We start from the raw sequence: 15030 nt of genomic DNA, 5'->3' as shown, positions 1-15030 counted from the left end.
GGCATTACTAAATTAGTAAAGAAAAAACTGGATTTTAAATTGATGCATGATTCCATTTTTTAAATCCAAAAATATTTGAGAAAGTGAAGCATTTTGAGAAATAGCATCTCCTAAAACTGTTAGAGAGATTGAAGGACTTGTTTTCCTAACGGTCATTATTTCTCTTTAATTGCAACTGTTTGCTTTGTGGTTGGTTATTTATTTTTTTTTGCAGTAGGCATGTTTCTGAGACAGAAATTGGAGATAGGGAAGGTTCTTAAGAGACAAATTTTTTTGCAGCATTAGTGAGAAAAAAATGCATTTTTAAACATCTCCAGATGAAAAGTTCCTTTTTCGTCTGCGTCAATATTTGTGGTTGAAATATTTATATACAAGTACCTCAGGAGAGTTAGCTTTCTCATTCTGTATGCTTCATTTGCTCATATAATGACAATGGTTTTCTCTTCAGATTTTCCTCTCAAAAGCTAGGGCACAACTATTGTGCCCACCTGTTCTGGAAATTTGAGTAATTTGTTATTCATTGTCTTTCAGTGGATGGACATAGAGGGTCTGGTAGTTTAAATATGTGTTCTTGGAATGTACATAAACATGGTATTAACATTTACAAGCAAATTTAAATTAGGAGGTTTTTTTGGTTGAGTCTCTTATTTCATGCAGTTGTGAGCAATTTAAGTAGAATAACCAAAAATAGGGACAAAAGAAATTTCAGAATATCATCTGCATTAACTCCTGTTCCTACATTAGGAGAAACGTGTCTCTCAGAGTGAGTTTTATCTCACCTAACTTCAGTTAGCTGAAGTTGTCAAGATTCCTTCCATAGCTACTGTAGAAAGAGAAACCATCCTCTGGAGTTGTCTCGCACTTGGACAGCTATTAGAGCATGAGATGACTTGCCATGTGAAACGATGTCTCTCTCTCCAGCAAGTATAGAGGGAGTGTAGATAATTTACTTAGATTATATACTGAACTTCTAGAAAGTTACTATTAGGTGAGAGGGAACACACCTTTATTGTATTGCTAAATCCTGTCTTTGTGTCTCAGGAAGTAAATAGCACATTAGCTGGTTACTTCCAGTGTTTCCTAACAGCTCCATTTGACAGTCAGGGTGGCGGGATTCTGCATGAACCATTCCTTTTCCTTCTGTCTGGGGGAATTTTTGTGTGGCATTGCCTCTTTTAACATTACTGCCCATGGCCTGGCTCCCTGCTTGAGGAGTAGGTGATAAGATATTGTTGAAAAAGCACATTAGATTTGAATAGCTTCATTGGTTGAATCCTTATGTCTTTGATCCAGTTAAGAGTCTGCAGGTATGGGGGATGTCAAGCTCACATAATACAAGCTGGGATATTTTCTGTGGGAGAGGTACCAACCAGCAAGAATTGACTTTCTGCAGTATTGTTAACATTGACTTAGTATTTTAAATGGACTTCCATCACTTTCCCCTACTTCAGTTTGGTTTTGGAGAGGACTTCAGCAGAGCACTTAAAATATTACCACATATTATGCAGTGCATCAGGCAGTTGATAAGAAATTGTCATCTCCTATAAAATCTTTTGTCTTATTCAAAGGGAAACCAGAAATCTCACAATAATATTGTATTTCTGACACCCATATAGACAGCTCTAAATGTTCATATTCAAAATGCTTACTAACAACAAATTCACAGTTCATTGAAAGTTAAATGTATTCATTTTCTCCTGTAAGTGGATGACAGGAAGGTGTTGGAATGGCTTACTTGTAAAATGTGTTTTGCATTTCGTTACAGCCAATAACTCTGGCGTGAACAAACGGCAGATCACAGACCTGGTGGATCAGAGCATCCAGATCAATGCACATTGCTTTGTGGTCACAGCAGATAATCGCTACATTCTTATCTGTGGTTTCTGGGACAAGAGCTTTCGAGTTTATTCTACAGAAACAGGTGACCCTAAATACAACTACCTGTTTCTTCTTAGGTCACAAAGTGGACAGTTGTCTTAATACTACCATATCTGATGCCTGTGCTTACCCCTCAATAAATGATAAAGGGTAGTTTATATAATCCTTCATTATTGTTTAAGCATAATAGCTTTAAGATACTTATTTTAGAAGATAAAGGATGTAACAGGAAACAGGCATACTATTTTGTTAGTGGTAACTTTTGAAATCCATAGTTATATTCAGGGAATCGATCATATCAAAACGATCAACCAAAACTTTTGTTACAATGTTTTCATGGCTGTATTGTTTCTAGCCCTATTCATTTCATGTAATAAGGAAGTAGTTTGTGTAGCCTGCTACCAGGAACCAATGTTTTGTTTCTTTGTCCAATTGCTTAGCCTAATATCACTCAGTATACTGCTAAAAACTGATAAAACTGATTGCAATAATAGAAAGAAGGAGATGATGATCATAGTAAACCTTAGTTTGTCATTAATGTAGAACAAATATACATTTTTAATATAATAATGTAGCATCATTATGGAAAAGTTCATGTGCTGTCTTATGCATATCATTCATGAAATTCACAAATAGTGTTCTAACACCACTGCTTAAATACTGATGGAGCAGTAAGTCCACTTAATATTCAGTGACTGCAGCGCTGACTTGATTTTTGGAGATAAGGGTTAGGCTGTGGATTGACACAGAGCACAGCCCTCGGTAGGAACATAAAAAGAGAAAAAAGTAAGTTTTATCTTTGTGATTTTTTAATCTTGTAGCATGTAGTGAATTCTAATTAAGTGACATGAGGCAAAAATTACATTTGAACTGAATATTTGTTAATGATTTAGTTAATGATTTATAAATGCTGCAAATACTTAAAAAACCTGAATTTGTATCATTTTGCACTCCTACCAGGAAAATTAACTCAGATTGTGTTTGGCCACTGGGATGTCGTGACTTGCCTTGCCAGATCAGAGTCCTATATCGGTGGTGATTGCTACATCGTGTCTGGGTCTCGTGATGCTACATTGCTGCTTTGGTACTGGAGTGGCCGACATCATATTATAGGTGACAATCCAAATAGCAGTAAGTATCCTGGAAAAAACACCTTCCTGAGAGGTCCTTTGTCACACCTATTCATTTTAGCATTCCTTCTGTCAGCTTCAGAAGGTATTACCAAATGTATTGATTACTTCACCTACAGGTTGAAAGTTGGTGTAAGAGCACCACATGCTAAGCAATTCCTTGAGTACTAGCCAAAATTATGTTTAAACAGTCTGTGTGTGGTAACAGATAATGGTATGGGAGTAATTCTTAAATTCATAATTGCCTGTATCACTTATAGCATCATGTCGTCATAAACTAGAACAAGATGGTTATGGCCTTTAAGTGACAGGATGTATATCACTATATTTTGACTTTCCTTTCCCCAGAAATATTTTTTGGCATTTTAACTTACTCCTTTTGTGCTACAGCATGCTATATCAGCTGTTTGCCTTTTCAAAAAAGGGATGTCTCACATGCCATGGAATTAAATGAGTCTTTTTGAGAAAGGTCTTTCTATAGCAAGCAAACCTTTGGAGAAGAAATGTGACTGAATAAAAGTAGAAAAAGATAAAATGTCAGGGAGAGTTTACATTTCATTTGCAGGGGACTATCAGTGCTTTGAAGAGTGAAGGGGACACAATAATAATAATATTAACTTATATAAGAGGGCACTTAAAGTGCACTACTAATTTACAAGATCCCTTCACCCAAGACAGAAATGTGACCACAGCTAAAGAGCAACTTTTACACATATATTATAGCTGTTTTGTACAACACTAAATCCATTTCATTTAAAGCAGTTTCTGAATTCTGATGATTATTTTCAGCACAAGAATATTGCCTCTTTAGATAAACAGAAAAATCCATCACTATCAATTTTGATCTCTGGTTCAAGTACTGACTAGAGGCAGTTGTACACCTGTCAGTTACAGACTTCTAAGTGAAAGAATTTCTTCAACTGAATGTCTGGTAGAAGAGTGTTTTATTCATTACAAAGTAAATATTTTGTTAATTTCACAGTAGCAGCAGATTTTTTATTGTGTTCTAATTTTCTCCCATTTGTCTGTAAGCAGAGCAAAGGGGAGAGAGATAAAAGCCTCACTTTCTCACCTGACTTTCTTTTGCTTTTATAAAAGAGAGAGAATGGAGGGGAAAAAGCAAAATTGTGATCCCAGAGCAAATTTCTCTAATTTTTATGTATATTCCAGGGCTTTTTTAGCACTTAATTCTCAGACAGGGAGAAATTCAATCTGAAAAGGAATTTCATGTCAGGGCACTCTGTTTAGCTTGATGCCATTTTGCTTCTTTGAATGCCTGTGTAATTCATATGTAGTATTAGTAATGTCTATGCTAAGAGTCAGAAAAAAGTAAGAGCTTGCTCCTTTCATGGAATTAAAAATGTAAGACATTTCCTTTCCTTCCTTTGCTTATGTGGGGCTTGGACAGCCTTATCATTAGCATCTCCTGACTGGCTGATTCAAACTGCTCCACTTCTTTTGCAGATAAACTTATTTTAGTTCTGATACCTTTTTGTCATCATGAACATATCTGAATGCAAGAAGGCTCTACTTTTTGGAATCTCAGGTTTAATATCTCAGCTGTGTAACTTTGGAAGTGTCTGTCTTGGAGAACTTTGTTTCTATGAAAAGCAATATATCAGTCAGCTGACAGAAGTCAAAGGAAACAAAAACCAGTTGCTCTCTACCTCTGTATGGTTAAGGCACTGTTTTGCTGAAGAAAAGGCCTTATAGTCAGGTTAATGGGAGACTGCTGCAGATAGTCATGTCCAGGCAAATGTAATCTCGCAGGCACAGGTAGCAGCACCCAGGAAGATTAGATAGCTAAATCTGCTGTGCTAGCTTCCAAATGTATTGATTAAAGTTCTTACTACTCATGTTGAAGACTCATGTTGAGGAAGAGTGATGTCATCACTATTATTGGTATCTCTACTCATTGGATTAAAGTTAACACGGATATGCTAAATATGCACTAGTACTGTACTATAACCAGAACTTCATGTGTTGTAAACATACCCTTATTAACAGCTAATTTGACTTTTCTTGAACATACATCAGTAAGGACAGATCACATGAGTCATTATATGCCTGAAGGACCTACTTCTACAATTACTAAATCTTTCTGCTGAAGTAATGACTACTAGATTCTGTTCCCTTCCATGAACAGACATGACAGCTTGTTGTATGACTGATTCCCTATATACTAATTTTCAGGAGTGAAACATTCTCAACAATCCTTATGAAAATATGTTCGAAGTTTTGCATAATTTCAGCCACCAAAGTAGGAAAGAAATATTTCGTAACCTACTCTTCTAGATTTACTGGTAGAAGATTAGGGTTTACTTTGTAGGAAAAATGAAAGTGAGATGTTCACTGTAGGTCAAATCCAATTAGTTAACATCTTTGGAATGAATTTCGAGAAAGATGTAGGTGATATTTTCAGGGGAAAAAAGGGGGGATAAGTTTTTTAAAAGCTGTCATCTGGAGACACAGATAAGGTATTTTGTATCACAGACTGTAAGAAGGTGAAGAATTCAAAGAAAAATGTCAGGTATAGTAATTATCTGGGTTAGATTCTTGACTTTATAATGATCTTTTCAGCTGAAAGACAGTTAATTATCAATTTCAGCTTCAATGCTTCCAATTAGCAAAAGGAACTTTGGTTGTTTCAGAAAATGTTATTTTTTGCTCGGTGGGGGTGAGGGGAGCAAACCCCCAGTCCTAAACAGTTTATGTAGATTAATATTTGTACAGAAAAATGTAGATACCATTTCATTAGAAAACACAGCAATCACAGTCATTTATTGTGAAATACTCTGGGGCAAAAGATTGTCAGAAGGAACTCCTTACCAACTCTGCTAAACTTCCATATTCCAGAATCCATGAGTTAGATACAATCTTTACTAAACAACACATATGTCAATAACCTCACCTGTCAGACTTGTGTAGAGCCTTCTGCTGAAATACCTGTGTGGGCATGTGCTCAGAGGGTGACCTCAGCTGTATTTGTGGGAAGAACCAGCTCTGTTTTAAAGAGGAGAATGGAGAAAAATTATGTCTTGGATAAGACTCTTGTGAGTGGCTGCTCCAGCTCAGTAGTTGAAAACTCACCTATGAGAGCATGGTGAGCTTCATTTTATAACTTCAAAAGAATTTTTCTGATCAATGCATTTATTAAGTTATCACTTTTATTCTACAGTAAATATCAAAGAGGAGTGTCACGGTTTAAAGCTGGGCCAGCTATTAACCCAGTGGCAGACTCTCTCTGTTAACCCTCTCCCCCCCCACCCTAAGGGAAAGGGAAAAGGGAGAGAGACTTACGGGTTGGAAAGTTAAAACAGCTTTAATAAACTATAATAATGAAAAAGAGTATAATAATAATAGAAATAATCAAATATATACAAATATATACAAAACCAAGACTGAGAGCTTGGAAATCCTCCTCAGGCAGAGTTGCTCCCCCCAGCACAGGCAGAGGGGAAAATGCAGTAGCTCCCCCTGCCATCACACCTGCAGGCTTTTAACTGGAGAATTGGCAAAGCTGGTACCAATCAGTGGGAGACAAGAGGGCCCCTCCCTCCTGGGCCCCACCTCCAGGAGGCAGTGGGTTAGTGATAAATAGGAAAGTGAGAATGACGTGTATGGGATGGAATACCTTGTTGGTCAATCTTGGGTCACCTGCCCTGTCTGCTCCTCCCTGCAGGTGCGACCCCCCTTCGGCTCTTCACTCATAAGCAGTGAGGAATTTAGCAGTGACCTTGGTTTCTCTAAGACTAATTGGCCTGGTTTGGGCCAAACCAGGACATTCCACCCCTTATTCCATACCATTCACGTCATACTCAGATCACCACTACCTTTTCATTTTCAAATATATATACACATATCACTAGTTTATGATTCATCTTTATGCAAAAAGTTCATCAAGTTCATTTAGTTCAGGATTGTGGGTTTCCATCTGGCTAGCAGTCTCTCAGGGCAGGAGACATGGTATGAGTTTTGTCACGGTTCATGCCCACGGGTTGCAGGTTCAAAATGTCAGTCTCGAGGAGGTTGCTGGATGCCACTTGCAGCTAGCTCCAGTCTCATCACCACTGTCTTAACCTGAAAGACACTTATGAACACTGTTAGTATTATGCAGCAACAACATACAGTTCAGACTTAAGTAGTCTCACCCAGAATCAGATCACCTTCAGGGACACATCGGACTTCACCATCTTGCAACATCACCCACCAAGTACATCCAGGTCCCTGAGCAAAAGCAATCCCACGAATGGGTTTACCTTTGCCCGTTGCAGGAAGAACCCAGACAGTTTTTCCCAATAGATTCCTTTCATGCTCCACAGGGACTTTATCTCCTTCTACTGTATGTAGAAGGTTTGACTGAGCAGGGCCAGCTCGGTTGATAGATCCCCTGGTGTTAACTAACCAGGTAGCTTGTGCCAGATGTTTATCCCAGTTTTTAAAGGTTCCACCCCCCATTGCTTTCAGGGTAGTTTTTAACAGCCCATTATACCGTTCAATTTTCCCAGAGGCTGGTGCATGATAGGGGATGTGATATACCCATTCGATGCCATGCTCTTTGGCCCAGTTGTCTATGAGACTGTTTTTGAAATGAGTCCCATTGTCCGACTTAATTCTCTCTGGCGTGCCGTGTCGCCACAAGATTTGCTTTTCAAGGCCCAGAATAGTGTTCCGGGCAGTGGCATGGGGCACAGAGTATGTTTCCAACCATCCGGTGGTCGCCTCCACCATGGTAAGCACATAGCATTTACCCTGGCGGGTTTGAGGGAGTGTGATATAGTCAATTTGCCAGGCCTCCCCATATTTATATTTCAACCACCGCCCCCCATACCACAAAGGTTTTAACCGTTTGGCTTGCTTAATTGCGGCGCATGTTTCACAATCATGGATAACCTGTGCAATAGAGTCCATGGTTAAGTCCACCCCTTGGTCACGAGCCCATCTGTATGTTGCATCTCTCCCTTGATGACCTGAAGTGTCATGAGCCCACCGAGCTAAAAATAGTTCACCTTTATGTTCCCAGTCCAAATCTATTTGGAACACTTTAGCAGCTTGATCCGCTTGTTGGTTGTTTCGATGTTCCTCAGTTGCCCGACTTTTAGGTACCACCTAACCAGGTATCACCTTCAGGAAAAACACTGAAGCGAATGGAGCTTAGTCATCTTGCCAGGGTCAGATACCTACTTTCTAAGCCAAAATGGCCCATCTGAAATAGGTAATCTGAATCTGCACCTTATTAAGTTGATGACCGTATTATATAAATCTGCTGCAGTTGAGGGAACAGTGAAAGGAATCTGTTTTCTCTTAGGAAGACACGGCACATGCAAAGGGCACAGTTTGCTTATTTTAATTCTTTGAAGTGATCTGGCAAATGTAAATCTTTGCAGTCGTAAGAGATTGAATCGAAAAATTATTGTGATGGATTTTGACAATTTGAGGTTTGATTTTTTTTTTCTCTTATGATATATGGGGATTTGTTTTAGCTGAGCGCTAATTTGTATACAAATTTTCTCTCACATAGCAACTGTATTAGTCATCGCAAAAAGGAGCAAAGAGAGTACATGATATGCCCTGGAGTTCAACATGTATTGTTATAGTTGTTTTATTTTTGTATTTTATGATTGCTTTATTGAAAGTCTCTTTCAAACAAGTGACTTTGAAAATGAGAATTATCTCCCAGTCTTTGAACAGATACCAAAGCGGATGATAGAATTGCAGAAAAGTGAGGGACAGGTGCTCTCATCTGAAATAGACACAAATTCAGAAACTAATTTGGAAGTGATAAAAATTAATTTGCACACTTTAATTGGAATCAGACTCCCACATGAAAGAAAGGAAGGGTAGGCAGCTTGTGCTAAAAGCTGATTGAATTTTTTGTCAAGTAAGTTTGTTGGACTTGGCCGCTTATCCCCTTGAGCCTCTCTGTGCAATACATTACATTCATCCTCTGACTGGTGTTCTTTAAAAGGATCAATGCTATTCCTGTTTTGTCCCTAGAGCCTGAAATTTCATTGATCTTGGGACTTGACATTTCTCATTACCTGTTGTAGCTTCCAAGAGGATGGTCACAAGAGGTGTGAAAGTTAACCCTGCTTTTTCTAACGGGAACGGTGCTGACCATTAAGAAAACAGTGTCTATCAATCAGCCCTAAACTGGGTTTGTTTAGCATTATAACATAATCCTCAGAGGTACTAAAAATTCACCCTATCCCAGTGAGTGTATTCTGTATATACCAGAAAGGGAGGGTAAGTGCTACCATAAAAGAGCTTTGTTAACTTAACCTGCACTTTTTTTTTAGGTCTGTCACGAAGTATACTTTTACTTGTTCCTTTTAGTAACATATTTTTGAAACAATTTAAAATTGTGAATATTGCAGGTTTTGTGAATTTGTATCTTGAAAGAATAGTTATTCTGAACTTAGAATATTCACTTATTCTTTTATATCCCTCCACATTTTAATACCCTATAACATGCTCTAGTTTAACCTTGAAAGGGCAGCAGTTTAAAAATAGCCACAAGTGTGTTCTGTACCAAGTGGACTGGATGGCTGTCTGAAGGTCCTGTGCAAGCACATTGGCACACGTGCAATCTGCTTTGCATGTTTAAAGAGCTATTATGGTACTTATATGTTTGTACAATTTAGGTATTAATTTTTCAAATAAAGTATCTTGGCACTATTCTGCCAGAGTAAAAGCTCTTTGAAAACCGGTGTGTAATTTTTGCTGGCACTGTCTCTACTCTGGTAGCCAAAGACATCTCTCTCCTAAGACTGCTAAGCAAAGATAAATGAGCCAATAACACACCTGAACTAATGCTGTTATATGTAGCATTTTATCAACAGATGTCTGTGCCCGTGTTTTGCTGCATACCCAATGGGAGCTGTACAGGACAGGGCAGTTCAGTGACTTGCCAAAGTTCTCTAAGCAATTTAGTGGAAGAAATAGGAAGAGAAGCTGCAAATCCTTACTCTCCTCTCCTCCATTCTATTTTTCCTTTTGGGGTCTGGATTGTTGCAAGATATCTGAAAGTCTACTCACCGTGGTGAGTTGTTTGTAGACATTGTCATGGTTTAAAGCTGGAGCAGCTATTAAACCAACGGCAGATGCCTTTTATTAACTCCTCTTCCCCCTCAGAAGCGGAAGGAACAGAGAAAAGGGAGAGAGACTTACAGGTTGGAAAGTTAAAACACTTTTAATAAACTGTAACAATGAAAAAAATTTATAATAATAACATAAATAATTAAATATATACAAATATATATAAAACCAAGACTGAGCTCCCCCAATATCAGTCACATCACCACTGACACTGCAGGGCAGGATCTGGGAGGTCCCGGACTGGACTCAGAGATGGACAGGAACTGGATTCAGGAACGCACGAATTGGGATCGAGGGCAGGAGAAAAACAGACAAAGTCGTCTTTGGATGCTGGCCATAGAAGAAGAGAGCGAGACTCTTGTGATCCCCCTGCTTTATACTGAGAATGACGTGTATGGGATGGAATGCCTCAATGGTCAATTTTGGGTCACCTGTCCTGTCCGCTCCTTCCTGGAGGTGCGACCCTTCTACGGCTCTTCACTCATAATTAGTAAGGAATTTAGCAGTGACCTTCATTTCTCTAGGAATAAGCCTTAGCAAGAGCCTTTCTGGATACAATTCCAACCATTACCTCAATAATAACTATAAAGTTTGAGCGTTATCAGTCCTAGAAGCAGACACTGTCTGCAAAACATGCAGTTGGTCTCAGAAAGTGCAGTTACTTAGAAGAAACTTAGCTGAAAGGAAAAATCACTGAAAAGAAAATTGGTTCTGTTTTAGTCCAAACCAGCACAATATATACAATGGTGCTCATATTTCTCAACAAATAAATCAGTTCTGCCAGAGGTGAGAATATTTTGAATATATGAATATTTTTTTGTCAGTAATCTTTCTTTTACAACCATTGCTTCCTCATGTTGTGGACATTGTTATTGGCTATTTTCTATTCTGAAATATTCCTATTTATTTGTTGTAGCCTTTTCTTTTCATCAAAGTCCAGGGTGTTTTTTTCTGACAGTAGAAATTCAAGAAGACTATTACATTTTCACTTTCATGAAAGCCATAGCATTTTCTAAGATTTTTTTTCCTGAAGGGTATTCCCTCATAAGTGCTAATAGTAAAGTAAATAATTTTCAACAAATAATTCAGCTATAGCCTTGTACTTGCTTCAGTCAAAGTCAGAGATGAAATGGCAGCTGGAATTCGCCTTGTGCTCTCATGTTTCTTTATACAGAAGACTCCTAGATGTGTCCCCATAGCAATCTGTACATAATTCCTGGAAAAGGACAATATAAGAGAAATAGTAACACGTCTTTTCTATTTCTTCTTTTTTTTTCCTTACCATATGAGAGCACCATTTGTTTCAGAAGAACCTTACAATAGTATTAAGCATTACATTTTTCAGAGAGAAGGGAAGATGTATTTTATTTTAGACTTTCTAGAAAAACTTACTTGTTTGGAAATACAACACCGATTATTTTTTTTCAATATGCCCTGTAGTAATTCGGTTCAAAGGTGCTCCTTTGGGGAAATTACAGGGACTTTACAGTGATGGTATCTCAGTTCATAGGTAGGATATTTTCACCTGCAATTCCCTCAGAGCTGCAACCTTTGACCTCTGGCTGCATCTATCAGTGGTGATGTGACAGTGACAGAATATTTTGCTAGATTTTGAATGCTTCCTGGAGTTCACAACTTCTGTCCTTAGCAATAAAATGTAATATGACTGAGCTGCTCTTCCCCATGCCACAGCTTTTCCTGTAGAAAGTATTACTGAATATTTTTTTCTTTGAGCCCTAAGGGGAAAAATCCCATTTTCAATTACTGCTGGACTGTTACTTCTAATAATAATATTCTGTTATTAATTTGTGTTTACTGAAAAACAGGACTCAAAGGTCTACGTTTCAGGGCAGTTGTTTCTCATAAGCATTTTCCTTTATAAATCAAGAAGTCAATTAAATATGTTCATTTTTCATATTCTGACATTTTATAGTTTCCTGATATCTTTTGAAGATTGCGTTATTTCTTTTCCCTTAAAAAATTTCTAACCATCTTTTCATTCACCCTTGCAGTCTGATGACACTACTGTACACACCTCTGTAATCAGAGTTTAAGCCAAGATGACCCTTGAGCATAATTCCTCTTTTTTCCAGGAGGACATACAGAAGAAAAAAAAAGAGTGGAAAATTCTGAATTTGATTGAATTGCATTTTTTTTTCACTTTTCTGTTATGCACTTGGAGAAAATAAAACTTCAAAAGGAGATGGGGTTCTCAACAGCAACTTTGATAGGGAAATTATAAAAATCTAAATCTCAAAATGTAGCTAATCTTTGATGAGATACATAAAGCATCTTTCTCTATTCCAACATCCATCCTTCCCTAGCAGTAAAGCCCAGTTTTCAGTTCACATCTTCAGTTTCCAGACCAGAAAGATTCTTTTCTTGCAGGCTAGAATCTTATTTAATCTGCAGGCTAGATTAAAGATTGGGAAACTAGGATTTATTGGGGTAGCTGTTTTCACTAGAGATAAGAAAGTGTTAATGTGTTTGTACAATACAATGATAAGACCAGGTAGATTGACCCACCCTGTACTATTGGGTCCAAAATCAAAGTCTGTAAATCTGTGGTTGGTAGTTCTCAGCTGGTTCGGATAAATAGTAAAATACATGGAATTATTATTAAAATTTTGATGACAGCAGACATTAGGATTGGCAAGAAATACTGTAGATTCACCCTAAAATTTCAAGAACTATTGTTATATACAGTTCTGGTTACCCAAATTTTAAGGAAGAACTTGGAGCTAGACAGGCACAGAAACGGGTTACTACGATGACTAAAGCATGGCAAGCTTGTCGCTTCAAAGGAGTTTGTAAGAGTTTGGTTTGCTTAGTAGAGTCAAAAGAAAAGGCTGAGAGTGCTGCTTTCTTCTGTAAGTACATGACTGGGGAAAACACAAGAGAGGGAGAAGACCTGAAGCTAAAGGATGGTGCTGACACAAGAACAAAGAGATACATGGCAGACAGGAATAAGTTCAGACTGAAAATCAGAATACTTCTCTCCTTTAGAGCAGGAAAGGTCTGGAACAGCCTTCTAAGTCACATACCCAGATAGCCATTTCACTAATTTATTAACAAGTTTATATGATGTGAGTGTCTGCAATAAAAAAAACTAAATTCATTGACCCACGAAAGTCTATCCAAGCCTCCGTTCCTAAAGCATATCTTTCAGAAACCCGTGCAATATTGCTTAGCTACTCCAGTAGTTCCCTTGTTAATTTGTTTTAGGGATTAACGGTTTTTCCAGTTAGGAAACTGCATTTTATTGCAGGGTTGAAATGTGTGCAGCCGTTCACCCATTGGACCTCACTGTGCCATTAGCCACAAGATAAATTTCTGGGCTATTGGACATCTTTTATGCCTGTGAGTCCCAGCTATGGTGGTCAAGTCACTGCTTTACTTCCTGTGCAGTGAAGAGAGAAAACACTTTAAACACTGTGCAGCATCCTGTCTTATTTTCTATATCAGTTGTGTGACCCTCCTTTAAGCTCATTTCTGTAAATGTGGGTACACGTCTTCAGTCTTTCTGGCCTACAGTGGCAAGATAGTTCTCGACTCCTGTTTGCTATTCTAGGGTATTGCATTGAAAGTTAATGCTGAAGGAGTTTTCCTTTCTGGCTCCATAAATCCTTCTCTGTGTCACTGCCTTCCAGAACAGAATCTCCTCTCCAGTGAGCAGAGCTTGTGCTTGTCCAGAAGCATCAACCTTCTACCTGGCTGCATTCAAAATAAATAAAATAAACATATTTTACTAACTTTGCTAGGCAAGGCAGAGAATGTTATAATAATGTCTTTCTCTCTTCATTATACAGTTGCCCATGAATCTTTGTGTCAGTTTTATACAACCATATCTTAGCAGGAAAGATTTTATATTATCCTGTAGATAACACTATTGGTTAGTATTAGATCAAGAATCAATTCCCAGCTCCTAATTGGACACCCTAATTTCCAATGTCCTAATATGTAGCTCATAGTAGATACCTTTCCATGGACAAAAAATTTTAACATCTGTCATTGAACCAGCTTCTGTGCAATCCATGTTGTCCACAGTCATTCCATGTAAAACAGGTTTAAATCAAAACATTGTATTACTAAGACAAATATCTTGAAAAAAATACATGGAGACCATTTTAACATAGCCATCTTTATCAACTATACCTGTCATCCTGTCAAAAACAGATAAGAAGCTTGCTTGACAAGAGTCCCATTCCAGTACAGAATGGTGACTGGCATTAATGAGATTTTTGCTTCCAGTTCTTTGTTGACAGAACAGTGGATTAACTGTTTTGTTATTTTGCATAGGATTAATGTTACAGTAATTCTGTAGTTCCCTAGGTCATTTCTTTTATCCTTTTTAAGTATTTGAATTACGCTGGCAGAGCTCCAGTCCTTTGGAATTCCCATTTTTCTATGTTTCATTTGTGCAAAATAAATATAACCAGATGAAATCTGTGTTATGTAGTGAGTTGCTAATTTTTTATTACTGATTAACTTGCTTTGCCTGGCAAAGTAATACCAAATACTGAGCAATTCCTTATTGCATATAGGAGTTTCACTGTTAAGATATCAGCATCTGTTATTATCAGAAACAACAAAAATGTTGCTATTTGTCATATAAACACTCCATAAATGCCCACCTGTTTGAACCAAAAATAACATACATTTCACTCCTGAATATAGAAAATAAATATTTTTTATAAAAGTAGAAATATTTTCTATAAGAGTAGTCTATCCTACTCTTTAATAAATTAAATGTGATAAAAAAGACGTAGGTATCCATAGTGATATATGTAAAATGGTATACCCATAACTGGTTTTAGGTATAATTTTAATCTATAAGCATTCAATGTGTCTCTGAATCAGTGTCTATGCAACAGTAGTATCTTTCTAGTACAGTGCTCTTCCTCCTCTCTTCTTTTCCTCTCCC

General features: G+C 37.6%; 1 protein-coding gene across 2 annotated transcripts in view; it reads left to right on the top strand.

Annotated features, from left to right (window-relative positions):
* The window catches only part of NBEA (neurobeachin), a 560398-nt gene that overhangs the window by 532719 nt on the left and 12649 nt on the right, over positions 1–15030 (top strand). For both annotated transcript variants that reach the window (XM_068419495.1, XM_068419505.1), the window contains 2 exons: positions 1766–1921; positions 2839–3009. In XM_068419495.1, coding sequence (XP_068275596.1) covers positions 1766–1921; positions 2839–3009 — 327 coding nt within the window. The remainder of the gene's footprint in view (positions 1–1765; positions 1922–2838; positions 3010–15030) is intronic.

Source organism: Nyctibius grandis, chromosome 2 (assembly GCF_013368605.1).
Source record: "Nyctibius grandis isolate bNycGra1 chromosome 2, bNycGra1.pri, whole genome shotgun sequence".
NCBI classification, from domain to species: domain Eukaryota; kingdom Metazoa; phylum Chordata; class Aves; order Nyctibiiformes; family Nyctibiidae; genus Nyctibius; species Nyctibius grandis.
This window is presented reverse-complemented; position numbering and strand designations above follow the sequence as displayed.